This window comes from Dermacentor andersoni, chromosome 3 (assembly GCF_023375885.2).
Source record: "Dermacentor andersoni chromosome 3, qqDerAnde1_hic_scaffold, whole genome shotgun sequence".
NCBI classification, from domain to species: domain Eukaryota; kingdom Metazoa; phylum Arthropoda; class Arachnida; order Ixodida; family Ixodidae; genus Dermacentor; species Dermacentor andersoni.
Window position 1 is genome coordinate 18,143,639 of NC_092816.1, and position 27,897 is coordinate 18,171,535.

Consider the following 27,897-nt stretch of genomic DNA (forward strand, 5'->3'; position numbering starts at 1 on the left):
ACATTCATGTACTTGTGGAACATGAACGGCTTGGGCAAATAAAGCAAAAAAAAAAAAAAAGAGCTAGGTGTTCTGCGATACAGCGCTCGATTCTGGGACTTCATCACCGCAATCATGCCGCTACCACACGCACCCAGTTCTCTAACGCACGCTCTAGCCATCCTTTGAAACCTTCGCGCTTCATTCGCGCGCTGTACGGCCTCGCCCCCACTGCGCCTCTTTCGCGACCTCATTCCCGCGTGCCCAGGCGCGCCTTCGTCATAATAGAGTTTCTCATTGTAGCCATCGAAATCATCCCACCATGAGGCAGCATCCGCGAGTGCAACCACCCGCAACGCAGCAAAAATACATGGCGAAACGACATTCTATGAAAACGTGGTACCTACGTCACTGCCCGACCTGGCTCGCACCAGCCGCATTTGTCACACTTCCAATGAACGCGAATTATTGCTAGGCGCACAGAAAGGATTGGGCAAGGGCATAAGGTCATTTCCAAATACTTTAGTTCCTGGCCCATCGATTTGCTCTCGCAAACCCGCGGCACCTCTTGAGGAGTTGTCCCGAAGTACGCTCATCTACACGCCATTCACTCTTAAAATTTAAAGGTTTGCACCCTTTGAGGCTTGTCCTACAACAATATTCATCTACCTTGCCCACATTTCCTTGCGTTAATGCTGCGCACCCGGTGCTACCAGGTCACGAACGGAATGCGCATTATCAGCGTTACATTGCATTCTCGACAAGAAAGTATCCAGAGCAGAGTTTTCAAGAATATAAACACAAGCAAGGCAGATAATTATTACAGCGAAGCTGTATTTGGCCTGCCGATTCGTCCGTCCGTCTGTCGCCTGTACGGCGAAAACTCCGGCGCAACCCCATGCGCATGCGCGAAAAGGGAGAGAGAGGTGCGCGATTAGCTGCGCCAGTAGTGACGTCGTTGCTCTCTGTTGCAGCCGAGCGTGCGCGCAGCCAATGGAGGCATTGGCGCAGCAGTTAAATTTCTCCCCGGCTCCGAAATGGGTAGGCCACATGTCATATATACTTCCAAGGAGCAAGCAGCTTTCGATCAGCCACACCGCGAGCAGAACCGAGAACGAGCTCATCTACATCTATCTATGCTGCAGCCCGGGCACAAGAACAGCTAGGCTCGTGCAGCCGAGTGCAAGTAGCAAGTGCCTACCGAAGATCCGGCAGCCTACCAAGCCACCGTTTAATGAACCGTCAAGATTAACCCAGTGATAAACACTGGGGCTGCACGTTTCAGCTTCGCTGGTTAGCTATCTGTACGGAGTGTTTGGGTGGCGATTTTTGCGGGACAAGATACGACCCAAAGGAGGAGGAATAAACTTTATTTTTGGACAGCAGATTTGAGACCCAGGCCTCTCAACCAAGACAACGGCCTTGAGCCCTTGGGCCCTGGCGGCATCTTCGGCCTGCTGGATTGCCTTGAGTTGGTCTTCCAGTGCAGAGCTGAGCAACGCGGTCTCTCACTGCTCTCTGGTCTTTATTTTATTCTGTGTGGGTGTCCAAGGACAAGCCCAGACTGTTTGTAGGTCCGCCCTTTCTTGACAGAATCTACATCTACCCATGTAAAGGTCCAGGTAGTAGCAGTGGTAGGCCACCGGTTTCGGATATGTATCTGTTTGTAAGAGGTGCCATGCCGTCGCTTGCCATCTACTTAGCAAGGAGTGTGCCGGGGGGAAATGGGCCCTTCCCAATTTATGGTGCTTGGTGATCTCGTTAAAGCTGGTCATCGGGTCTCTCTCCGTTCCCAGTATTTGTTACGCGTCACCTGCTTGGCCCGTCAGTTCTCGAGCCAGGTTGTGCACTATTTCCGAAATGTGTGCGGGTGCCCATATAATGTGAACGTCTCGATCTGTGCAAACTTTTTTAAGGGTGTTGCTTGTTGAAAGTCAGACTACACCCATGCTGTGTATCAGGCCACCATCCGTTTATCTACAGTCCACCCTACTTATCTTCACAACACAGCTTTAGGCTGCACAGCAAGCTTTCAGACTGGAAAAAATAAAAGTGGCAGAAACCACCGCAGATGATCGTCAATGCATAGGAGGCTATGGTAATCAGTGATTGATAGCTTTCCTGTGTAACCTGCTGGCTATGATCGATGTAGTAATTGATGACTTTCTCGTGTAACCTGCTGCATATCTCTTGCCATCTGTGAATTACGAGACCATATGGGCACATCAGCAGACACATGAAGTGGCAGTCCGACTGCCAACCACAATGCCAAATTACGCTGATGACACCTTGACATCATATACCTTGTAATCACAGCAACCAGTAGCAACGCCCACTATCCCTAACTGATCGCAACTTTGTTTCAAAGCTTATAGGTCTCTTGCATAATGCCGACAACCCTGTGCCCACATTGGCTTTCCACCCCCATCGTGAAGGGTGAATGTGCGGGCAAGCGCAAAGACGTGTAGGAAGCTGTGGGAAGCTGCTACACAGCGATGGTGAAATCTAGAGCGTCCGCCAGATATGCAGAAGGTCCTGGGTTCAAATCCTGGTGTTGCCGGAAATCCACCGGTATTTCTAATGGGTAGAGATGTACCACAACCCAGCACTCAGTTGTTTATATGCGTTCTCATCTCGAAAGGGGGTTCTATAGAGATTCGCAAAGGTCTCTGGGAGCCCTTTGTTACACCATATCTTTGGTGAAATAGACAAGCCTCTGCCGCTTACGAGTGCTGCCGCCGGGTACCTACCGGTAAATAAGTACAAGTGCACTCCAGGTCCGGTGTTCGGCAACTACGGGAGTTCTAGATGCTTTGAAGAACACCAACCTGATGGGAACTTGGCAGCATGGGACTGCTAGGACCCACATATGCATGGCTTTTGTAATTGCACAAATATTTACAGTACATATCTTAATTTGTAGCTGGTAGAAAGTTGTCTTTTATTAACAAACATGGTGGCCAATAGGTCCAACAGTTGGCAACAACCAGCCAGCTGTAGAAATGCATTCCAGACGTGTACGTAATGGAGACCAGGAGTACACGGTGAACTGACAAAGATGATGGTAGCTTGGTGTCGGCACACTACCTCGAAATTCTGTTGATTCCTATGGCACACCTACAAGAAGTAGGCTGAGAACTCTCAACAAAGTGCAGGCCCAAAACACCCTCCAAAATAATGTTCATGTTACACTATTGATAAGATACACAGACCTTTCAATTTTAGTTCTTTCAGGTCCACCCTGATGTTCTCACCTGTTTGGCACACATTTCTTGTAAGTACCATAGGACAGCTTGTTTGCTCTCTTGCAGATGTAGCTTTGGTTAAGATTGAATAGCAGGTGGTGTCATACCCAGACCACAGGCTTAGTTTGTAGTGGTGCTACTGAAAGTGGGACACGAAGAGAGAGATGTGTGAGGCCTCGCTACCATGCCATGTTGTGCTTTCTGTAAAAGCATTTGACAGATGGATCAATTGGTCTTGTAAGCCCAACACTAGAGTGACAAGCACAAGATTTCTGTATCTCAGTGAACTGCTGCACAGTCTAGCTGGTGACATGTTCAGGTTACAACAGTGAGATGTGGTGCACATAAATGGCTGTGGTCGATTCTAGTTGGTCTCTGAATCTGCAGCAACAGCTGTGGAGAGGATGCATTTGCTGTTGCCATCTGCTAAGGCGTCAACCTATACTGTGCGAAAGCAGCTTGGGCCATTTGCTAGTTGGCAAGCTCGTCATAAAACAGAATTACGAGTAGACAGTGAGATTTCACTTGTTACCAGTCTTCCCAGACCTTAATGGCACATGATGTTGGTGAAAAACTTGCAACCACTACAAGCTCAGGCATACATTTGTACCGGACAGTTTGAACCAAGGATCATTTGCAGCCACTCTCGTGGTAAGGGCTTGGATCTAGCACCAAGCTGGCAGATCCTGCAGAATCACTGCATAGACTCGCTGATGACACATCCTGACACAGCTTGGAATCACTCATGTCATCCGCCAACGCTTCTAGGATGTCAAGGAGGAGATCTTTGCTAAGGCTCCGTATCTTTGGCAGTCTTGCAACCTGCATAAAGCATCATGATGGACCAGCACAATTAATAATAACGTAGAGGTGATGTTCCACAATGTATATTTGCTGATAAATGAACGTAAAGCATAAGAAAGGAGAGAACCACAGAATGGGCAGTGAATTACCTAGTGATTATATTAAACTATACAGAGTCGAAATGATCAACCGCTTCTTAATTCAATAAGATTCTATGGAATACAATACAGTCACTTAATTTATCAGCCACTGAACACACCTGTTGATACCTTCCATTTTTATTTGTGAGCATGAGTTTATGTAGTCAAGAATTTATCCTCCAATTCACTTCAACGCCACTCAGCATATGGTTGTCGTACTTGTACACTTCATTGTCACTTCACCGCAAAGATTAACATTGAAACCCCTGAAAACAGCATCAATGTAATGCACTAAAGAATGAGCACATTTGACAAAAATTTCCTTTTTACCATAAAGAACAAATTACAGCAGAACTGGCCTCATGATGACTTTCAAAGGTAATGTGATTATCATTCAAGCAATGTAGGTACAGATGGCATTTTTGAAGTCACATTTACTTGACATATGTAGCAGTAATTCTGAGACTTCCATTGCTTCTGGCTGTATGTATCAAACTTCGGTACCATCCCACTTTGCTATGGCACTTGCTTGCCAAGGTTGACCATGAGCATGGCAGCATGACAACGACTGTATGATGCTGACGTAGTGAGACAACAAAGGCAGTATGATGACACTGGCAGGACGAAAATGAGATGGCGATTCCTAAATGATGACTACAGTATAATGACGACAGTTTGGCGACGACAACATGAGGGCACTAAGATGACAACGCTGCCGTGACGAGATGGTAGAACGACAACTGGGTGACGAAACTGGAATGACAATGATGGTACGACCATGACAGCATAATCACGATTGAATGATGACAGCATGTTTATGATAGAATGACATCGGTGGATCAACAAAGGTGGTATGATGACTACTACCGTATTTACACGATTGTAAGTCTACCACTTTTTTAAAATTTGGAAATCTGAAGTGGGCGGTCGACTTACAATCAAAACCAAAACATGGCACCGCCAAAAAAGCGAGACCAACAGGAGCTACAACGTAGTTACAATTCTTTGTTTGCTCTATGGCCCCACCCGTAGCTTTTTGCTATCCCGCGTGTTTGTTCGCTTTTCGGAAGAGTTTTTCAACATTTTTGAGAGTTTTACAGTGCACACAACACTCATGAGACAGTGTCGATAGTTGATGGAAGCGCCGCTGTTCCATTCGCGGCGGCACCCTCAGAACGCTGGCACTTGCGGGGAGCATCGGTAGTTCATGGAAGAGCACACACCGCTCGCGGGTTTCTCTTTGCCTGTTGCGCTTAGCTTTCTTGACGAAAGGCATTGGTTTGACGCGTTCCACTTGACTGCCGGCTACGTGCTACTTCTATGTTTCCTCAGTCGTCATGAGTGCTCCAGGCCCACTAATCATTCGGCACTCGTTCACAGCAACGTTCAAGAGGGCTGCCATCCTTTACGCCGAAGAAACAAATCGCTGCGCAGCGGGCTGCAAGTTCCATGTTTCTGAACGGGTGGTGCGAGAGTGGTGACTGCAGCGAAGCGAAATTTTCACCTGTGACGGCAAGTGAGGAATTTCCGACGTGCCGAAGTCTGGATGCTTTTTGGAGCTGTAGGCTAAGCTTGCGGCGTACGTCGCTGAAATGCGGGATCGGTCCCTGCCAGTGAAGTGCAACATGGTCGTGAAACAAGCCCGGATCTTCGCCTTTTAAGGACCTGCTCCACCGTGTACGAGTGGCTGGCGGCAGAAGACCGTGAAATTACGCCAACCGGACCTGTCAAAAGAGCCTCCCTGACTGCTGCGTGTGGTTGGGTGCATTCGGCGTGGGCTGCTGTTCCACAATATGTTGTGGTGCGGTCGTTTGCCAAATGTGAAATTTCGCGGGACGATGACGTGCTGTAGGACTGTAGCAATGATGACGATGGCAGCACTAGTGAAGATGAGTAGTCCAGTGACCATGTCAGCTATTAATAAATTTTCGTTATCGAATGCTCCCTCGGGTATGCTCTCTTTTTGCTTTTTTTTCCCTGTCGCACGATATGGGGGGGTCGACTTGCATTTGAGTCGACTTACAATCGTGTAAATACGGTATGTGACGACGATGGCGTGATGGCGATGGAATGACAAGGCTGGGATGTCGAAGTTTGAGTGATGATGATAGAAGGACCGCGATAGCATCACGACGACACAATGACAATAAATGCATGATGACTGTTCGACAACGACACAATGAAGACGATGGCATGACCATGGTATGAGGACAATGGTATGACGAGAAGTGAATGATGCCAATGGTGCAACGACAACTGTATCATGAAGCTTGTATGACGACAACAGTATGACAAGAGTCTAATGATGAAGCTGGAGTGACGACGATGGCATGACCATGACGTCATGATGACGATAATATGACAATGAATGCATGATAGTGAATATCTGACTATAATGCAATGACGACGATGGCATGAAATCAGTGGCCTAATCATGACTGAACGACAACAGCATAATTACGATATAACAACGAAGAAAGATTGAAGTTGATGTAATGGCAAAGGTAGCATGACAACGACGGCACGACAACAATGGGATGATGTTACTGAATGATGAGGATGTTAAGACGAAAGTGTGACGACGACAGTATGACGACGATGGCATGGCAAGAGCTGGATGAATAAGTTAGAATGTTGACAATGAAACAACCGCGACAACATCACAACGAATGTATGACATTGAACACATGACAACGACTGTACGACGACAGCACAGTGATGACAATGGCATGACTGTGGCATGAGGACAACTGTATGATGATGAGTATAAGATGACAATGGTGTGACAACTGTAACACGAAGCCCATATGGCGATGACGGTATGACGAGAGTCAGATGACGAAACTGGAGTGATATGATTGAACAAGCCCGACAGCAGTGTGACAACGAATACATGGTGACTGCGTGACAATGATGGCATGACAAGAGTCGAATGACAAACCTGGAATGATGATGCGACAACTATGACAGCATCACGACCATGAGCACATGCCTAATGACCCAAGCTATTAGACAACTTGGGCCACTAGGTCGACGTAGAAGGCGTGATGATGACATGATGAGAGTCATGGAGCTGAAATGACAAGGATGGAATGACCAAGGCAGCATCACAACCACAAGCATATAACGAGTGGCCCAAGCTGGAAGATAGCGTGGGCCACTGGTTCAGCGTAGAAGGCTAGATTAGATAGGCTCAAAACGGCTGATGCAAGCAAAGAATGCTAATTGCACTAATAATGTAATGTACTTTCAAAACAACAGTATCAGCCACAAAAGTATACTTGAGGAATTGTATGCATAAGATATTTTTCTTATTTTTCCAGCTGTTTTTCACAATGCTTGTATCCGTAACAGCTCCCATGTTCCACCTTTGACAGCTTCCAAAGCATATAATAACGAGAAAATCAGCTCACTAACCTTTGGATAATGATGCACAATGAGGCTAAGGGCATGCTTTTTCATGTCTGTAGCTTGGATCCTGTCAGCTGCTTCCAGAATCTGATCATGAAGAGAAAAAGAAAGTGCACAATAAGAGCCTTTCGATGATCTTAGTGTTCTCTTCAAAAAGGAAAGGTAGCCATACTTTGCTGGGAGTCTACTCATGAAAATTACTAAATGAAATGAATTTTGCAACAGAAAGTTGCTTTCGCTCATTCAGACTTTAAAATACATTATAAGCCCTCTGGGCAGTTATCTATATTCAGATGGTAGGTGTACATGCTGACACAGATGCTTTCAGTATACACCTGCTGTTGTTGCCTACTGCTACCTACATTTTGACAATCAACTCTGGCAGGCGTGCCAAGTTTTATTGTTTTCCATTAGCACTTTTTAAAAGTGAATCAAAAACTCTGACCGAGGCTGTGTCCCTTCTTCTCACACACCTGCACGCTAGTGACATAATAGTAACAAATATGTGAATTAATTCTGTGTGATATCTTTGATATGCTAAGACCATCTCTTCACAATGAAACTTGTGTTGTAGAATGCCAGGATTTTTCAAGTGCAAAGGTGCACTACTCTCGTTAGCAAGCTAAAAGACGTAGCCCAGGGTTCTAAAGTTACCGACATAAGTAGCCTTGCAATACTGACTGCTCCTAGAGGGGACACATAGTATATAATACAGATGAGGTAGAATGCGGAAGCAACAATGTTCAGAACTTCTTCAGAGCTCCTTGCCCATCTCTTATAATAATGATCTAATAGTATTGAAATAGGCAGGGCAAGGCTATATGAAATACACTATTTCAAACTTTTAACTAAATTTGCACAATTGAAAAATTTTATTTGATTCAGAACTGCACGAACCCAGAGCTTAAAGGCAATATCACAGGTTTCTACTTACCTGAATAACATTTTCAAATGTTACATTCATCTCCAGGTTCTCCTTGCAGAAAGCTTGTAGGCGATTATTAGTAAAGCCATAAAAGTAAGGTGCAGAGAAAAGGTACCTGGGAAATAATGCACGTCAAGGAGAACACTGCGCAAGGACATTTTGATGGGTTCAATGCAAATCCATATGCTGATAACTAGTCTCTTGTTTTACAGTGCAATAAATTGGGCTAGTTAGTGTGTGTTCAATGTTACTGCACTATGTACAGTACACACTAATGGGGACAAGATGGACACTGAATGAAGGCACAAACTTTTGCACTTCTTTGTGTCAGTTTGTGTCTTCATTGCTATTCAATGTCCATTCTGTCCCCGTTTGTGTACTGTACATATCACAATAACAATGAACACTTGTTTTATACACCAGTGTTTAGAGTCACTGATATTGTAAAACTGATGAGGCAGAGACAGAAATGTTTAGTGTTAAAAAAAGCAAAAGAAAATGCAGGCAAGTTTTACCAGGTCTCTGGTCAGCTACATCAATTAAATGTACTCTCTTGCTCCTAATTAGGTACATTTACTCCACATGGTCATTGTTTCATTTTGGAGGTACAGATAGGAATGCGTTCTTATTTCTAGCTGTCTAAGGAAAGCATAAGGAGTTTTTTACAGGTTGCAAGAGCCTGAAAATATGGCGTGGCAGTACTTTGTTGCAAGGACATCCAGAGAATGATACATTGTAGGCACTGCATAACACCAATGGGGTAGCACTAACAGTTATGCTCTGACCACTGCAATAATGGTCAAGGGTAAAACAGTAAACGGAAGCCATTCAAACTGATCCATACTACTGATACCACGCTGGACTGCAATGGTGGCAGCCCTCCTTCCATTTATGCCTGTTGTTTGCACCATCTATTCACACGTACATAATCACCTCCCCCCTTTCATTTACTTTCATTGTGAACAAGGCCTTTGTATGGGAGTCGAAACGTCTTGGTTTTCTTTTCTTTTAATGTTTTTGGTAGGCGCCCATTTTACCCTTGACTATGAGCAATCCCGACCAAACAAGTTTTCATCGAAGTCTTAATTTCATTAATCTTCGCTGGGCGTATGACCAAGCTAATGTGACTGAAATTCGCCGTTACGTTTCCCTCATCACCCATACTTCTGCCTCCAAAGGTCTTTTCAGTTCAACTTGTCCTGCAAGTCCCGAAGTTTCATTCCTCGTTCCCTCCACCTCGGCCAACCCGTCATGTCGAGTTTTGACCTTATAGTTGTTGCCAAGGCTGAATGCTTGCTTGTTCAAGCCAGGATACTTGACTGCAGAGAAAAGATAAGAGGACTCAAAAATGAAGCCTTCTTCTCTTGTCATCATTTGGAGTTCCGGTACCCTCGTGAATATGCCAGCATCTTTCTTCATGCAAACTCTGAGGCTGCATGACAGTCGTATCGAGGGGAAGCTACCCACAAGAACAAGCTAGAGCGCCTCCGCTTTTCACACAAGCCGTCAACCAGAAGTGTGACCACTACCACTGTGCACAACCTATCTTACAGTCCAAGCGCTTCCGAGCTGTCCATTCTTAACCTTGGCCACAACTTCAATACGGGACCAATGTTGGACACCAAGCGCTTGGTCTGCGCAGTGGAAAATGCCATGACCAAGATAGAGCCTTCTCGCCGCAATGAAGACCGGACACGAGTTGTGGGTGTGCTGTCGAAATTTCGTCCCAGACAATTCGTGTCACCTCTGACCCCAGAACAGTGCAAAGTGATTCAAAGTATTCGAGGAAACGATGACCTCCTAGTTATCCTCCAAGCCGATAAAGACAACGCGACAGTGCTTCTGGATTGGAGTGATTACGTTGACAGCATGCTGTCCTTGCTGCGGGAGAGCACCTATTCCCATCTTGACAAGGACCCAACAAGCAAAGTAGAGAAATACTTGCAAAAGCTACTCACGGATGTGTCTCGTTTCGTCCCTCCGAGGCATAAGCACCTTTACTATAGACTCCTTTGCCACAATGGCTCCGCTCCTGCTCTATATGGCCTCCCCAAGATACACAAGCTTGCTGTACCAGGCGGCCAATCGTGGATTACAGGTGGTCTTCTCTAAACGGCCTTTCCAAGTACTTGCACAGCATCCTATCGTCACTTGTGGGCTGTGGCTCGACACATGTGCGTAACTCAAGTGACTTCATGAAAAAAGTATGCGATCTTAGTCTTGATGAAGACGACACTATGGCATCGTTTGACGTGACCTCCCTGTTTACTTATGTGCCGGCCGACCTCGCTGTTCACGTATGTTCTGCTGCCCTCCAAGATGACGCTTCGCTGTCCGAGAGGACACCGTTCGAGGTTATGGACCTGAGCAAGCTTTTGCAGTTCTGTCTTGAAAATACGTATTTCGTTTTCCAAGGTTGCTTCTACAAGCAACTTCAGGGAACGCCAATGGGTGCCTCCCTATCGGTCACCGCTGCAAACCTAACGATGGAAACAGTAGAATGACGGGCTCTAGCGATGTTCGTGCTGTAACCAAAAATATTTCTTATATAGGTGGACGACTGCTTTTGTGTGATAAAGAAGGATGCCCTGATGCTTTTGCATCACATTTAAACTAAATAGAACACGCCATAAATTTTATGGTTGAATTGCAGGAGGATCATCGCTTGCCTTTTCTGGATGTTATGGTGCAACGTGAAGGAACAGGACCTCGTTTTCATGTGTTCCTAAAACCTACGTACACGGGACACTACTTGAACTTCACGTCAATTCATCCTGTTTGCCACAAATGTTCCGTCACTGCATCGTCCATACAATGTTTGCAACAAACCTGCAGTTCTCCTAAAGACCTAAAAAAAGATTTGGAAGCCATTCGTCTTGAACTTTCATGCAACAACTATCCTGCTTCATTTGTGGCTTCGGTGCAGCGCTACCTATCCTACCCTCCTCGTGCTTTCTCCGCCGCATTTACTCCTTGTAAACATGCTACAATATCTTATGTTCCCAGCACTAGCAAGGCCTTAGTCCATATACTTCATTCTTTTGATGCGCACATTGCACATGTGCCAGCGAAAAAACTGAAAAATGTGCTTGTAAATATCAAAGACAAGCTTCCGAAGGAACGGTACCCAGGTGTTGTTGTGTATAACATTCCTTGTGCAGACTGTAGTTACGTCTACATCGGCAAGACGGGCAATTTTCAAAGTCACATCAAGGAATACTGCCATGATGTCAAAAAACAAAAAGCTAATGCTCTTGCCGAGCATTCTGTAACAGAAGGACATGATATTAACTGGGGTAGGGCACATGTACTAGCCACTGAAAGTAATCTAACCTCGCATTTGCATCTCGAGTCATTACTAATCCATGCTGATACCACAGTGAACTGCAATGATGGCAGCCTTCCGTCGTTTATGCCCGCTGTTTGTGCCATCTATTCACACGTACATAATCACCTCCCCCTTTCGTTTACTTTCATTGTGAACAAGGCCTCCGTATGGGAGCCAGAACGTCCTGGTTTTCTTTTATTTCAACCCTTTGGCGGTCAATGACGCAAGTACACGGTGTCGCAAACAAGTCCGAAAATGGTCGATGCCATATATTTACGCCGCCGTCTGAATGTTTAAAAAGCGCGCCAATTTCCTAATTTTTTCTTTTCTGTCACGTGCTGCCACTATGTGGGGATACAGGGAATTTTCTTGCGCACTTCCCTCTCTCAGTTTTCGTTGCATGGTTTGTTTTAGCGCTAGTTTGCTCCCGCGCGTCTATATATCACTGCTCGCGCATTGGCGTGCGCGCGGGCGGGCAGCCGTTTGGATTTTGTTTCGCAGGCAGTTTCGGCTTTTTGCACTTGCGAAACTGATTGCTATCTCGTTCCTAATTGCTCAAAGGGCGACCACTTGTTTCTCACTCGTTTAGTGCTCACAGGGGTGCGCATAGGAAAGATGCCGCCATGCATGCGTTTCCGTTTCTTTTCTTTTTTTTTTAAGACTCACGAAAACTAATTGCCCTAGCTGGTTGGCGATAAGATGAAGATTAGCGGAAGTTTGTCACACATGTTGCTTTTTTTGATGGGCACACAACCAAACAGTTTTCTTGAGTGCGCGCACCTACGCAGTTCGATTATTATTATTATTAGTAGTATTAGTGTAAGAACAGCAACATTTGAGGCTTGCGAAATATTCTCATGTGCGGATTTTCAAAGCCTGGAACTATGTGCATAAAAATGCATAAAAATTTTAATTCTGATAAGTTTATTTCCTTTTTTATTGTTGTTATTCATGAATGAAGAGTGTATATATACCAACGCAAAATATTTTTTTGATACTTTACGGTCACCCTAGAAAAATTAGGGTAATTTTTTTTTAGAAATAAATCCCTAAGAAGAATCGGAACCTGCAATAAAAAAAAAATAGATCCTGGGCAGTCGCATATGGCAAAAAAAATCCACCCTTAAAAGGCTAATGTTTTTGGTCATAATCCGTTCTACCCGCGGCTATGGGCAAGCCTGACCAGATGATTTTTTGTCGAACTCTTGATTTTACTGCAATAATGCTCAATGCATGCATGCTCAAGTGCAAACCTCTGAGACAGTCCAGCTTGTACCTGTGCTGTGAGGTTCACTATGGCAGTTGCTGCAAAGTGATGTTGAACACATATCTCTGTGGATCAGCAGGAGAGTGTCGCTTACAAAAGCCACAGCAAGTTTCCCAAAAAGGATACAAAGAATCTTCAGGAGGCATACTAATGTCACCATAGTAGATATACCTCAATAAGGTGTTGAAGGACTGTAGGGATGGAATCATCTCACCAATGGCAATCTGAAATTTAAAATATCTATGAATTACAAATTTTCTCATTTGTCAAAAATAAGCCAGTGTTTTATTTTCACTCTATATTTGTAAACAGGCTCTACAATGTTAAAATTTGTATCTGAAATTTAAGAACTATCTCAATGAATAACAAATTTTTCCACTTGCAAAAATAATCCACAGTAGTTTATTTTAATTAAAAGTTCTTTAATGAGCTTTAGAATATTAGAACGACGGCGAAGTTTTTGACGAAACGGCAAAAGTAAGAACACAGGCCGACGAAGCAGCGCACGTCAGAAGCAGAACGTGGCACAGGGAAGCTGCGTACGGCAGGAACTTTTTATGGATCTGGTTGGACACCGAATGCGTCAACGAGGTGTCCCAACACGGTAATCTGACGGCGTCTGAATTGACACTTCGTAGAGTTCAGTTGAAGGCCGGCTTTTTGGAAGACCACAAGAATCGCAGCGAGCCGGGTAAGGTGGCTGCTGAATGTGGAAGAAAAAACGATAACGTCGTCAAGGTAACAGAGACAGGTGGTCGATTTGTAGCCTTGCAGAAGAGAGTCCATCACACATTGAAATGTCGCAGGAGCATTGCATAGGCCAAAGGGCATGACTTTGAACTGTGTGGGGATGCGCGACTCTCGCGCGTCCCCTGATGTTTTTCCCGCATAGCGCATTCCCTGATATGCTGTTTTCCCGCACGACTCGCGTGGCCTGGCGCCCGCGGCGGTCGGGTGGTACAAGCGCGATGCTAGAGATGGCGCGACTGTCGCGGCGGGGTTACTCGGGCGCCGAAAGGGAAGGCGCTTGCTCTCTTTGGGTTCGGGAAGCGAGCAGGACGGACGAACCGCCCGCGCGTGCGCCGACCATGCTTCTGCGAGACCGTCTCGCGTGGCCGCCTTGGACACCGTTGGCGTGACTGTACACGCGAACGACCAGGCGTTGGGATCCAGCATGGGGCGAACATATTCGCTCGCTCGCGGTGAGTCGGACTTCTAGATTTGTCGCGCGCCCATCGGCATGTTTTGTGGATATGAACTCGGCTAGCAGGCATGGATCTATGAAAGGTGCAATAAATGCCCTTGTGATTGTTTGCACTACTGTGTTGTCGTTCCTTTGTCCCAAGAGTACGGAGGAGAACCCCGTATCTCCCACAACTGATATAAAACATCCAGTGTGATGAAGGCCGTCTTCTCGCAGTCCATTTCATCAACTGAAATCTGCCAGTAGCCGGATCAAAGATAGATGGACGAGAAGTATTTCGCTCCGTGCAAGCAGTCCAAGGCATCATCAATGCGCGGTAGTGGGCAGATGTCTTTTCACATGATCTTGTTTAAGTGGCAATAATAGATGCAAAAACGCCAGGTACCAGCTTTCTTTTTCACAAGGACGACAGGCGAAGCCCAAGGGCCGGCTGATGGCTCAATGACCCCTTTTTGGAGCATTTTGTCCACTTATGATTGGATGACTCGACATTCAGCATGCGATACACGATAGGGATGCCAATGAATAGAATTCGTGCCTCCAAAGTTTATACGGTGGTGAACAGATGTTTGTCCTAAAGGCTTTTCACTGAAATCAAACATATCAAGGTACGATTCGAGGAGGAGACATTTGTCCGTGGCCTGTGCAGAGATGAGGTTAGGTGCAATCATCTTCGCCAAATCACCCGTTAGGGAACCAGAGCTGTGAGCTGCAATTGGTGCTATGAAACCGCTCTCGGCATTCAGACTTTCAATGTCAAATTCGGAACCACAAGAAACGCTGGCCAAGAACATGCCAGCCGGAATCACTTCAGGGCACAGGCTGAAATTCAGAAGCGGTAGAATGACGTCGTCATTAGTAACCGTGACCAACGTATGCGGAACAGCAACGTTCCGGTTCAAAAGGACGTCGATGATCGGGCCAAGCACATATTCACTGTTAGGAACCTGTGGCTGGGCGGTCAAAGTGACGTAAGTAACTGTCTTGGGTGACAGACGCACATCGTGAAGCGAGCACAAGTGTGGTGGAGCGGTGCTCGGAGCATCGGCAAGTTGTGTCAGTCCTAACTGGAAAACGCCGGTCGCGCAGTCGATGAGAGCAGAATGAGTGGATAAAAAGTCCAATCCAAGGATAACGTTGTGAGGGCAGTTGTCGATCACAGCGAAGAGAACAGAAGTAGGGCGGCCGGCTACAATTAAACGCGCAGTACACATTCCAAGAACAAGCAGCACGCCGCCGTCGGCCACACGAAGCACTCGGGCAGCTGCTGGGGTGAGGACCTTCTTTAAACGTCTACGTAGGCTAGCACTCATCACAGATACGTGGGCTCCAGTGTCGACGAGTGCTAGGACAGGTACGCCGTCTATTTTCACTTCTATTACACTTCTCCTTGTGGGCACACTTCTCCTTGTGGGCACACTTCTCCTTGTGGGCACAGACAGAGGATTTGCTGCGGTAATAGGCAATGCAGCACCACCTTCAAGGGCTGCATTTCTTAGTTTTCCGAAAGGGTGCGGCCAAACGCCACCGGGGACGAAAGGCGACATGGCTGCGGCGAACGGGAAGATGGACGACATGTTTGTGGTGAATGAGACTGGTGTCCGCGCGGCGATGGTGAGCGACTGTACCATGTGTTGCTACTAGAGTTGTCAGCACTGTTAGACTCAGCGGTGGGCGAAACATTGCGGGCATTTTCATCAAAATGGCTCAGGTTGGTCGGCATGCGAGGTGTTGAGGGCCACGAGTTGGGAAAGTATCGGGCGACATAACCAATGCGGTGACAGCTGAAACATATCGGCTGGTCGTCCACAGTTCTCTACTCAGTTGGGTTGCGATAACACGGAGAGAAGTGTCGGGGCGAAGCGAAAATAGTAGAAGGGCATTCGTTAGCTCTAGGATTGGCGACAGCACATAGACAATGTAAACCAATGTTTTCAAGTTCCTGGCGAACGATGGCTTGTATGAGAGGAACGGAAAAAGTGGTAGCATCAGGGCTCACATCGAACGATTTGCACCACGTCCTCTGATGGCGATGCATGCTGCTGTGCAGATTGATCTTCACACGTCGACATTGTGGCAGTATTGGGAAGTCTGGCGAATGGTTGCAAGACGCGCCGGCTTTTGGCCTGCTCGAATTGTCGGCACTCTTTAATGATAGCATCAATTGTAGAGCAGCTTTTGCACATGAGCAGATTAAAGGCCTCGTCAGCAATGCCCTTAAGCACATGCCCGACCTTCTCAGCTTCTGTCATGTCGTGATCGGCTTTACAATAAAGTGCCAGCATGTCCTGGATGTATGAGACATAGGACTCCGTAGGGGATTGGGTACGGGAGGCCAGTTCCTGCTTTGCAGCAATTTTATGGCCAGCTGGTTTGCCAAACAACTCTGTCAACTTCTCTTTGCATGGGTCCCAGCTGGTTAGCTCCTCTTCATGGATTTCGTACCACACCTTTGCCGCGCCGCTTAGGTAGAACAACAGGTTAGCTAGCATTAGCGTAGGGTCCCATCTGTTGATTCCACTCACATGTTGGTACATAGCCACCCACTCTTTGACGTCGGCACCATCGGTCCTGCAGAAAGTTCCAGGATCCTTGGGTTGCACAACAACAACCGAAGGTGACAGCGACATAGCTGGCGACGGTGATGTTGGAGGCGGCAACGACGTTGATCCCGCATGCTCATCATCGTTCATGATGCGGACAGTGATGCGACATCCACTGCGGAGCTCCGTTTCTAGCCGTGGTACCCCGCACTTCCCACCAATATGTTACGGGGATTTTGCGAGTATTGTGGGGATGCGTTACTCTCACGCATCCCCTGATATGTTGTTTTCCCGCATAGCTCCCGTCTCCTGTAATCCGGCTTCGCCGCGTGGCCTGATGCCCGCGACAGTTGGTCTCGTTGAAGTGCAGTACGAGAGATGGCGCGAGTATTGCGCTGCTAACGCCACCTAATGGCGGGGTTACTTGGGCGCGGAATGGAGAAGGCGCATCCTCTTTGGCTCGAGATCGGCAAGCAGTGCGGACGTTCCGTGCGTGCGCTGATCCATGCTTCTGTGAGACTGTCTCCCGAGGCCCCGTTCGAATGCACCACCGTTCACGTGACCGTACGCACGAACGACCAGGCGTTGGGATCCAGAATGGGGCGAACATAATCACTCGCTATCTGGTCGTGGTGAGTCGGACTTCTAGATTTGTCACGCACCCATCGGCATGCTTTATGGATAGCAAGTTGGCTAGCAAGCATTAAAGGTGCAATAAATGCCCTTGTGATTGTTTGCACTACTGTGTTGTCGTTCCTTTGTCCCAAGAGCATGGGTGAGAACCCCACAGTATAGAAAGACTATATTTACAATATATACACAGGATAAGTCAGAGTAGTTGAGATGGCTGACCACCAACAACACGCAGCAGCAAGTGTCTCTGATCTTCTTCCTCTCTCTTTTTTTTATCCTTCCATAACAATATTATTCATTATTGATATGGAAGAAACTGTTTCAATGCACGTAATGTACTCACAAGAAGAAAAAAAAATCTCGTTCATTCGGCGCATTCAGCTTGCCCTGCCGGCTGCCATTTTTGTTTTGGTGTCCCGCACTGTTACAGTGGTAGCTGTCTGTTTGTTGACCCGTTGCTATCTCGCAGCAAACGTGGGATGAAAAAAATTTTTGGCTTTTCGTGGGAAATTTAACCCGCGTAATGATCGCACCCCTGAATTTATGTCAATTTTTTTGACAAAAAAGTGCGATCATTATGCGAGTAAATATGGTATATATAAATTTACCTGTGCATGAAAAAATAACTATTTCAGAGTGTATTTACGAAACTTGCACCAACTGGTGTTTAATGTCAAGTCTCGGTAGGCAGTCGTCAGCATGCTAATAAGCTACACCTAAAGGGCTAGTTCATGATTTATAAAATAAAAATCATTAGCAAAACCAAACAGAACGAGACAACTAACTAAAACAAGTGTCGTTGTGGCAGCATTTTGAAGCTTTCACAGCTTCAGATCAGCACATTAGAAAAAGAGTACGAACAACGCCACAATATTATATGCAAACCATGAACTATTTCACTTTACATGGTTGCTGTCAAATATTACGGGCTGCACATTCTATGCAAATGCAAGTCATATAGTGCTTGACTTCTATAATATAAGAATTTTTCCTGAAAAATGCTACTTCTAGTCCTAACATAAAAAAAATTATTGCATTATCTAAGCTCTTTTAAACTGTCTTTCCAATGTTGCCATCTACATGAATAGTGATTTGCACCCACAGCTTACATAGCACGCTACCTACATGCTTGGTGGCTGTGGTTGCAGGGAGAGGTACCCATGTTCTTGTGAACTTGCAAGTGTGGTCCACCTGCCCCATCTCCAGTTTTCCATAAAAGAGGCTACACCCTTAACATCACACAGCATTTTAACAACACAGAAGAAGCTAGCGAAATATGCCCCTGGGTAATCACTACCCTGTAGTATAAAACGGTATGTATACAATGCCTTTCAAGCTGAGCAGTACAGTTTTGACAATTGAGATGTGAAGTAACATCAGCTTTTTGAAAGCTTAAGGAGCAACTACCTCGCCTTCTCAAGTAAGCATCTCTTAGCATCAATGATAGCACTCACATTCACAGTGTTGTGGTCTGGCATAAAGGACCGGAACATGGCTTCGAAGTAGCTGCAACGAGCCACAAGCACTGACTTGTGAGCAGGGATCGGGTGTCCGTCAAGCAACAGCGTAATGTCACAAAACTCCCGACCCGTCTCCTTCAGGAAGGTCTCCATGTCTTGCTCCAGTGTCGTGCCTGCAACAATTTTTTTTTAGGGACAAATAATAAATTCTTGAAAAATAATAGAAAGAAAAATCATAAAAGGTAAATCTAGTCACAGTATTGCTGACTTGGCTCCTCTATAGCTTCACAAGCTTGGTTATTTAGTGCAATCTAAGATTTTTAAAATTTAGCTACAAGAAGCTCAATTGACTGACATGGTTTATGTTTCAAAGCAACAACTGAGAGACACTTTAGTGTATAAGGAGATTAACTGTAGCCATTATAGCAGTAGTGTATTAATTTCCAACGCTTGGGTTCTATAATCTGTACATACACCCAAAAACTAAATGAGTGTCTTGTATTCTGTCCTCATAAAAATGTGGCCACAGAAGCCAGGGATTGCATCCACAACTTCATCCTCAGCAGCACATCGTCAAAGCCACTGAGCTACTGTGGTGCGTAGCCATAGGCAGCTAAACTAGATCTTTGTGCAAAACACTGCTGGAGAGCTATCAACTTTTAAAAATTCTAGCTGTTACCAAGGTAATTCTAAAATTACAGGTTTTTCAGTGTTAGTTCAGGCGTTTGGCACACTGCATGAAGTGTGCACACAGTTTGATGATTACTAAATTTTGAAAATTGCTTTTTTGTTAAGTCATATCTATATTGACTACATATGTTAAAGCATGTATAAACGCAACAGCACATACAAAAACAAAATAATAAAGCAAGAAAATCAAGAGTAAAGTGACACCCATTTTCATTGACTATGCACCAGAACTTAAAGAAACCAACACAAACTCCCACACTTCCTATTATGTTCACAAGCTGGCACTTAATCATTCACCAAAATTACTGCCTTTACCATTAGGCCAGAAGGGACCATCACCATTTTTGACAAATTAGGCAAAAGTATGTATATTTTATCCTTCCTTCTAGACTAACCTATTAACCATTCTGTTCAAGTATTGACTGCAGTTATGTAATATTAGCATTATGAATATATTAAACTGTTCGTTCACTCACGTTCCTCTTCTCCAAATTCAGCCTGCTTAAACTAAACATTGGCAACAAGAAGTAATGAGTGAGTAATTAAGCCACAGTGAGCTAAGCAGTCCTAGGAAGCATAAAGGCCCAAGCTGCTCACCAGCATAGTCAAACATTGGCTCAAGCAGTGAGCGTACAGCTGGCATCTGTCGGCGTCGGATGATCTCTACCATGAGTGGCTGTGCAATTGTCTCAAACTCCTTGCTCATCACAATCTGGTTGTAGGTGCTCTCCTTCACAATAAACTTCAGGCAGAACTCCTGCATTCAGGAATTGCACAGAGCCTGTCAAGCCGCCATAGCATGCCTGAGAACAATGGAGGCACTTGTAATATTAATAGAAGAGATATGACACAAAATTTTAAAAATAAATGGAAGGGAAAGAAAATTGTGGTGCCGGTGACAAACACTCCAAGAAAAAATAGCAATGAATCAACCACGCAATGTTATAGATAACAGCTTCATTTATAACAAACAGTTGATTATTACTGATGAAGACAATGTGACTGTCAAAATTTGCATGAAGTCAATGGTAGCCCATTTCAAACAGAATGAACATTCATGGAATAATAATCTCTCAGAGTTAATGCATAAATCCACTACACTCGCCTGGGACCACCATTAAATTCTGCATGGATTCAAGTCACTCAAGAATTAGAGAGCATTACGCATGGTATAGTGAGGCAACTCCTTCCCTGGCAACATCTCTGCATGGAGGCAATAATAAGACCCTCATATCTCATATGGTAATGTAGTCAGCAATCCCACACCCTGCCTTGTTTTCATCAATAATACAGTCACATCCTTCGTGGTTTCAGTTTTCGTTTGCCTTATTTTCAGTCTCTAAGAGGGTATGTGGCTTTCACATCGAAAAAAATGGCCAAAAATTTGATTTTTTGAAAATCACATTTTCAGTTTCTTTCATCATCATCATCATCATCATCATCATCATCAGCCTGGTTACGCCCACTGCAGGGCAAAGGCCTCTCCCATACTTCTCCAACTGCCCCGGTCATGTACTAATTGTGGCCATGTTGACCCTCCAAACTTCCTAATCTCATCTGCCCACCTAACTTTCTGTCGCCCCCTGCTACGCTTCCCTTCCCTCGGAATCCAGTCCATAACCCTTAATGACCATCGGTTATCTTCCCTCCTCATTACATGTCCTGACCACCATGTCAGTTTCTTTAACTCTTTTTATATCTGATTCTGAAATATCATCACCGAAAATCATGTAGAAGTGCTCTAAAAAATTTGTTGTGTGAGTCAAGGTGGCTAGAAATTTCGTGAAAATCACAAAAGAAGAGCGTTTTTCAAGCCATAATAATTCCAGAACGGTGCAACCGAGCGCCACCATCTTGGTCTCGTCTGAAAGTGCATTTCTCCCATGAAGGAAGGAAAAAAACTGGGAAGGAACGTAATGCGATTTCGCTAGCTTCGGCAAGCCAACCTGCTCTGAAGCCGCCCCTCCCGCTCTCTCCGGGACCTCGTATACGGTGCCTTTTGGGTTGGAATAGGACCACATTGTTGCCGGACCATTTGTGATTGTTTGGTACGTGGTAACGATTAGTGGCGCCTGCTGTCAAAGGCATGGAGGCACGTAGAAAGTATAACGCGTGGGTTTCTGCTACCATGGGCATCATTCTTCGCTTTGAATGCGTTGCCTTGAAACATGGAGAGAGACTGGAGAGCCAGACCCATGACGACATAATTTTCAAAGCACAACTTGCGTTTACCACTGCAGTTAGTCAGCACTCTCACCTCGAAGCCCATCCGGAGTATGCCCAAGCGTGGTCTATTGTTTCGTCAAATCAGCTGTTGTGTACCTCAAACTCCGGTGCATATTTTCTAGCTAACTTTTGTTCCGCTGTCTTGCACCTGTTTAGAATGAGATGAGATGTTTCACGGAAGGTCGCAGTTTTAGTTCACAAAACGGTGACGGCCATGGAACAACATTATCAACATCACGACATCAATCATGTGCTAGTGGAAGTCCTCCCGCAGAGGAGGGGTAGACGTAGCACTTTCATCCTGAATTTGTACAGTCTGCCGAGGGCTCAGAAAGACGACTTCTGCAACATCATTTATGACAGCACGAGAGCCACTGGCTGCAACCAGCTGGTAGTGGTGGGAGACATGAGCGCTAGACACACGACTTGGCGCTACCAACAAGACGCACAAAAGGGGAGGTCGCTCCTCGATGCGGTTGACCAAACGGGCCTCGAATCGATAACCAACCTCCTCCAACCAACCCGAATAGGGAACAGTGTCAGTCTAGACATGTTTCCGGACCTGTCATTTGTCAAAAACGTAAAGGAATACTCATGGACGCACCTGGGCGAAACACTATGCAGTGATCACTACATCCTCAGCATCTCGGTATCCACCCCGAAACTCGAGAGAACAATTAGCGAAATTAGGCTCATGGACTGGAAGGCATACAGGCAGTACCCCCCGCTCGAAAACGGTATAATGGACATATCGGAATGGATGCAGCACCTCTGGGATGCCCACATTCAAACCACCAAAGCCATCCAGTGCACGCTCGAGAGGCCCTTAGCCGACCGCCAGCTCTTACACCTGTGGGAAGCCCGTAAGGGCCTCCTCAAACGGTCGAAGCAACAGTGGTTAAACCGGAAACTACGTCTACGAATCGAGCATATAACAGAAGAAGCCAGAAATTACGCGAACAAGCTGGCGCAGCAAAATTGGGTACAATTTTGCACCTCACTCAATGGTACCCTGAGTACGGCGCAGACATGGGCCATCCTATGTTGCCTGATCGAGCCCAACAAGGCGAAATCGACAACCAGTTGGACACTTCTAGAAATTGCTCACAAGTTCCCCGGGAATGACCAGGATCTGATTGACACCCTAGAAACCAGATACCTGGGTAGTGACCCCATACAATCCTGCCTCCTTAAATACGAAGGAGAACCAAGACCAGAACCGGACGCTCTGATCGCGGAGGAAGAGGTGTAGGCCGCGGCACGAGCCTCACAGCGGAACACTGCTCCCGGGGCTGACAATATGACCAATGCCATGATTCGAAAGCTGAGCCCGATGAACATCCTGGACTTGACCAAATAACTAAACGACAAACTCTGGAGCAAGGGCCACGTACCGAACGAGTGGAAACACACGGAAATCGTGACTATTCCCAAACCCAGCACAAAGCCCGCGATCGACGCCCTGCGTCCTCATCTCGCTGAGTTCGTGCCTCGCCATCAAAACCCGCCTCCAACACTACAAACAGGACAGTGATCTCTTCCCGCACGCCATGCTTGGCTTCACGCCGGAACTTTCTGCGCGAAATGATTTCCTAATCCTAAGGGATCAAGTTCTCAAGGGCATACCAAAGGGAGGAGAACACCCCCTGCTTGCACTCGACCTGAAAGGGGCCTTTGCTAACATCTCTCACGAGGCCATTCTCAAGGAACTGAACGACATCAGCTGTGGGGAGCGCATCTTTAATTACGTCAAATCGTTCCTGACGGGCCAGACGGCAACCATCAGAATAGGCCAGACTTGATTGGATACGATCGGCGTGCCGAACAAAGGATCGCTGCAAAGGGTGATGGTCTCTCCGATTATCGCGATGCTAGCACTGACCAAAGAGCTGCGGAAGATCCCGGACCTAGGTTACGCCCTGTACGCAGACGACATCACGCTCTGGGCCACCAAGGGCTCCCTCGCGCGGCCTCCTGAAGGGTCGGTATTTTTGTCTACTCTCGGTTTACAGACTGCTTATAGATAAAAGTTGTTAAACCGTATATTTTGTCTCTTCACTGTTTGTAAGTTTCCCTTTCACTAAAGTCGTTAAACTGTCTCTTTCTTTCATCTGATTTAAGCCTATAAGCCGTCTATATACAAAATTTATTCGGTTGCCTATTTCTTTAGCCAATGTCCAGTTTATAATATGTCTACAGAGAAAAGCTACAAAGGTTACCCTTTCATCTTTGCCATTGAATTACGTGGTCCTTAATTATTATATTACCAGATAATTTGGTGTTTTAGGGCCTGCTTGCAGATTTTCATCTAATATTGTACTGCTTTTTAACATGTAACCTCTGGGTCATCCTAGTCTGGAATGCATCACGGATGATGATTTTTACTTGCGAACCGCATGAAGGCGGAATATACAAGGTGTTTCAGGTAACTTGAACCGAATTTAAAAAATATGCAAATGCCACCTATCTGGACAGAACCAAGGTAATGTTGTTTGCCATCGCTTCGAGATACTCAAATAAATTTTTTGCATACGGCCTAGTTAGTCCTAATAATTATTCAACTTCTCGGTTGTTATATTTACATGGAAAGTGTCAAAGAGAAAATTCTACACCAACATGCGAAACCCCCGACACAGCTTTCTCTTGCTCAATACATGCTACATAAAATTGTTTTTCCGACGTGAAAGAAACCCGCGAATACACGCAAAATACCCGCATGACTGGCCACTCGAGGCACTTGACGTGTCACACCAATCCGATCAGGATAATAGATGTTATGAACGCCAACTTTAGCGACAAGCGGATTCCAAACCAGCATCAAGCTAAGAGCACCAAGACTCGTTTGTAGCGGACTATTCAGAACTTATGAGTGTGCGATGAACCGATGTCGCACATGTGGTGTGCGCCTTATGTGTCGTCTGATTCACAGACACTTTTCATAGATACTTTTTTCAGATACTTTCAAAAAAGGCGACCCTTCAGGAGGCTGCGACGGCCGTGGAGAGATTTGCGGCAGCGAGTGGAATGCGTTGCACGTCTGAGAAGTCCGAAGTGATCCGGGTGTACGGAGGAGGAATCTACAAGTCCCCTCGCCCTATCGACCTTTATCTAGAGGGCCAGAAGATCACGAAAAGCAATAAGACTAGGATTCTGGGTTTTTGGATCCAGAGAAACCAGAAAGCCTCCCACACCATCCAAACCCTAAGGTCTGCCACCAACCAGATCTCGCGGATTATCAAACGAATAACAAGAAGCTGCAAGGGCCTGGAGAAGAGGACACGTTTCGCCTCGTTCAGGCTCTGGTGATCAGCAGAGTAACGTATAGCATGCCGTATCACTACCACTCGCTAAACAAATGTGACCAAGAACAAGTTGATGCCATCATCAGAGGCGCGTACAAAACGGCCATGGGTCTCCCTGTTACCACCTCAAATGAGAAGTTAACGGCCCTCGAGATCCACAACACGGCAGCGGGCAGAGCCATTCCTCCACCGAACTGGAACAGCAATGGAGCTCCGTGCCCTCGATGGGCAACGATCACTCCCGCCTGAGGTCAGAGGCAAGATCAGAAACACATGAGTCATGAACTCCACGAAGGGCGACGCAAGGCTTGCGTCGACAGACAGCGCCGACAATTCAAGGGTCACCCATACGTAACGTACGTGGACATGGCGGCATACCCTGTAGGGGGCCTTTTCGCGGTAGCCACCGTGAACAGGAGAGACAACTCCTTGACCCTCGCGGCCTCTGTCAGGGCAGAGACCCCAGCTGCGGCTGAGATAATAGCCGCAGCGCTAGTAATAAAGCAACAAGACAGGGTAGGCAGGGAAGTTCATGTTGTTACCGACTCGCAACAGGCCTGCCGTAACTTTACCAACAGACGAACACCGCTGCTGGCGGCTCAGATTCTAGGCCCGAGGCTGCAAGAATCCCATCAAATCACGTGGACGCTGGGCCATGCAGGACTGGAGGGGAATGAAAGGGCGAACGCCTTAGCTCGAGCACCAATCAACTGAGTGGGGCAAAACCAATCGTCTCATCAATCCCCACCCTTTACCTTCGTGCCCCTGCCATCCAATTACTGCGACCGACTTGAGATCCAGCGACTCAACCGCAGGATTTATCCTCCCCCTCACAGAAAGCTCAGCACTGAAGAGGCAGTAGCTCTCATACTTCTTCAGACTAACACATTCCCAAACCTATACAGATACAGCAAAATGTACCCACAAACATATTGCGGCATCTGCCCCTGGTGCAGCGACACATGCCCTACACTCTTTCACATCTCGTTGGGGTGCGGGGGCAAACCTCAACACTTAAAGACGCCTAGCACATCATTTGAGCGGTGGGAGGTACAGCTGACTGGCGATACCCTGGCGGGACAAGAAGCTCTTGTCCAGCAAGTACGTTGAGCAGCCATGGCCAGTCGAGTCCTGGAATGAGGACACTATTACGTACACTATTTTGTAAGATTGTGTGGTGCGATGTCATTATGCTGTTGAGATGTGCTTATTGATTTTTTGCCAGTCTGTTGAGAGGCAGAAGGCATTGAGCATAATGACAGTGTTGACTGGGACCGTCTGCTATAACAATGGGCTGGCATGGCCTTGAGTATGGTTAGGATCTCCGACTCGCCAGTCCATCATTGGGCCATTGGGCACAAGATGCAAAGAATTTTTTTCACGCAGCAAAGCAGTCGCTGTGGACCCTGGGTGCTCACTTGATTGCCTGTACATGTTCGCAGTGGTGAAAGACATCAATGTTTTCCAGAAGATGCCCCCAAATGCAATGAATTGCCGTGGGAAGGGTGGCTTGGTTGCCTTCACACGCTTGCAGGGTGAAAGGTTTTGTTTTCCTGAAACTGTCCCGAAACGTGACCAGTCGTCCTTGAAGTGGCCCTCGCAGTTTGTTGGGCACAATGTCAGTTAATTACCCGATGCCTTCGTTTGCTACAGCCTTGGGGGCTGTCTGCTGCTTGCTTAAGCGGTGCGCCATGTGGTGGTTTGGTGCGTTACTTGACTGACACAACACAGACTCAACTGCTTCATTCAGTTGAATTCCTGCACTCAACCTCGGCGTGTATTTGCCACGCCTACTATGTGCACATATTCCAAAACCCCCGCAGCAGATGCAACCAAAGTGAGCCAACTAAATCTACTGCTTGCCTATCACGTGAGGGCCTATTTCCCATCATCCCATTCCTCTAAATTTTTTATGACTAGGCTTCAGGATCGGTCACATCACACTCCCTCCTAGTATTTTTCATCCTCCATGATTTCCCTGTGTTGTTTCAGCGATCTTCTACATACATTAACAAGTGCACTAAAAGCAAATGATTCAAGGTTGTTCCGGAAACACCGAATGGCTGCGCCCACCACTTGACTCCAGCACGTTTCTCCATTGGTCCGGCACTCGCTATGCAGGGACTCGCTATGCAGGTCTGCTTGGCTCTTTGCATCTCGCGAGCTCTCAATGGTCTCCGTAATCTTGACGAGTGTTAAAACGGGCGCTATGTGGACATCGCAGTAGTGTGGCCGATCCCTTCATTTGGGGACGTCTCAGACCCGTGGCTAAGCATTCCAAGCACCGGTGACGTGGACTTTGCAATCAAGCTTCGCACGCGGAATCCTCGGACACATGGCTAAGCCTTTCAACATCGGCGTTTCAGAATTCGCAATGAAGAAAATCGGGCACGCAATCCTTGGACCTGCAGCTAAAAATTTTGCGCAGTCGACGCCTCCAACTGCGCGACTAAACATTCGCCGGCTCCTCGGGCTCGCAGCTAGGCATTTCGTGCAGCAGCACCTCGTACTGCATGACTAAGCACATTGAAGGTCGACTCTAGCTTGGACCCGTGGCTAGGCATATCGCGAACAGGCACCTCGGACCCGCGACAAAGCACATAGCATGCTGACTCTTTCTATCATATTGTCACGATGTCTCCTAACAATATCTATCATACTACCCCTTCATAAAGGGAATTTAACCTCATCATGAGCTCTGTTCACTAGGCCCCTTGAGCTGGCACAGACACTGGCTGCA

General features: G+C 46.4%; 1 protein-coding gene across 4 annotated transcripts in view; it reads right to left on the reverse strand.

Moving 5' to 3' along the window:
* Window positions 1-2,891: 2,891 nt before the first annotated feature.
* Lztr1 (Leucine zipper like transcription regulator 1) overlaps window positions 2,892-27,897 on the reverse strand; it is a 60,551-nt gene continuing 35,545 nt past the window's right edge. For 3 of the 4 annotated variants that reach the window (XM_050169150.3, XM_055065552.2, XM_055065553.1), the window contains 6 exons: window positions 20,227-20,386; window positions 18,934-19,112; window positions 13,226-13,323; window positions 8,514-8,619; window positions 7,586-7,666; window positions 2,892-4,046 (listed from right to left, as the gene is read on the reverse strand). In XM_050169150.3, the coding sequence (XP_050025107.1) occupies window positions 3,855-4,046; window positions 7,586-7,666; window positions 8,514-8,619; window positions 13,226-13,323; window positions 18,934-19,112; window positions 20,227-20,386 (816 nt within the window). In that variant the 3' untranslated portion in view covers window positions 2,892-3,854. Of the gene's footprint in view, window positions 4,047-7,585; window positions 7,667-8,513; window positions 8,620-13,225; window positions 13,324-18,933; window positions 19,113-20,226; window positions 20,387-27,897 lie in introns of those variants that run through there. The other variant, XR_011893276.1, reaches the window with a different exon arrangement.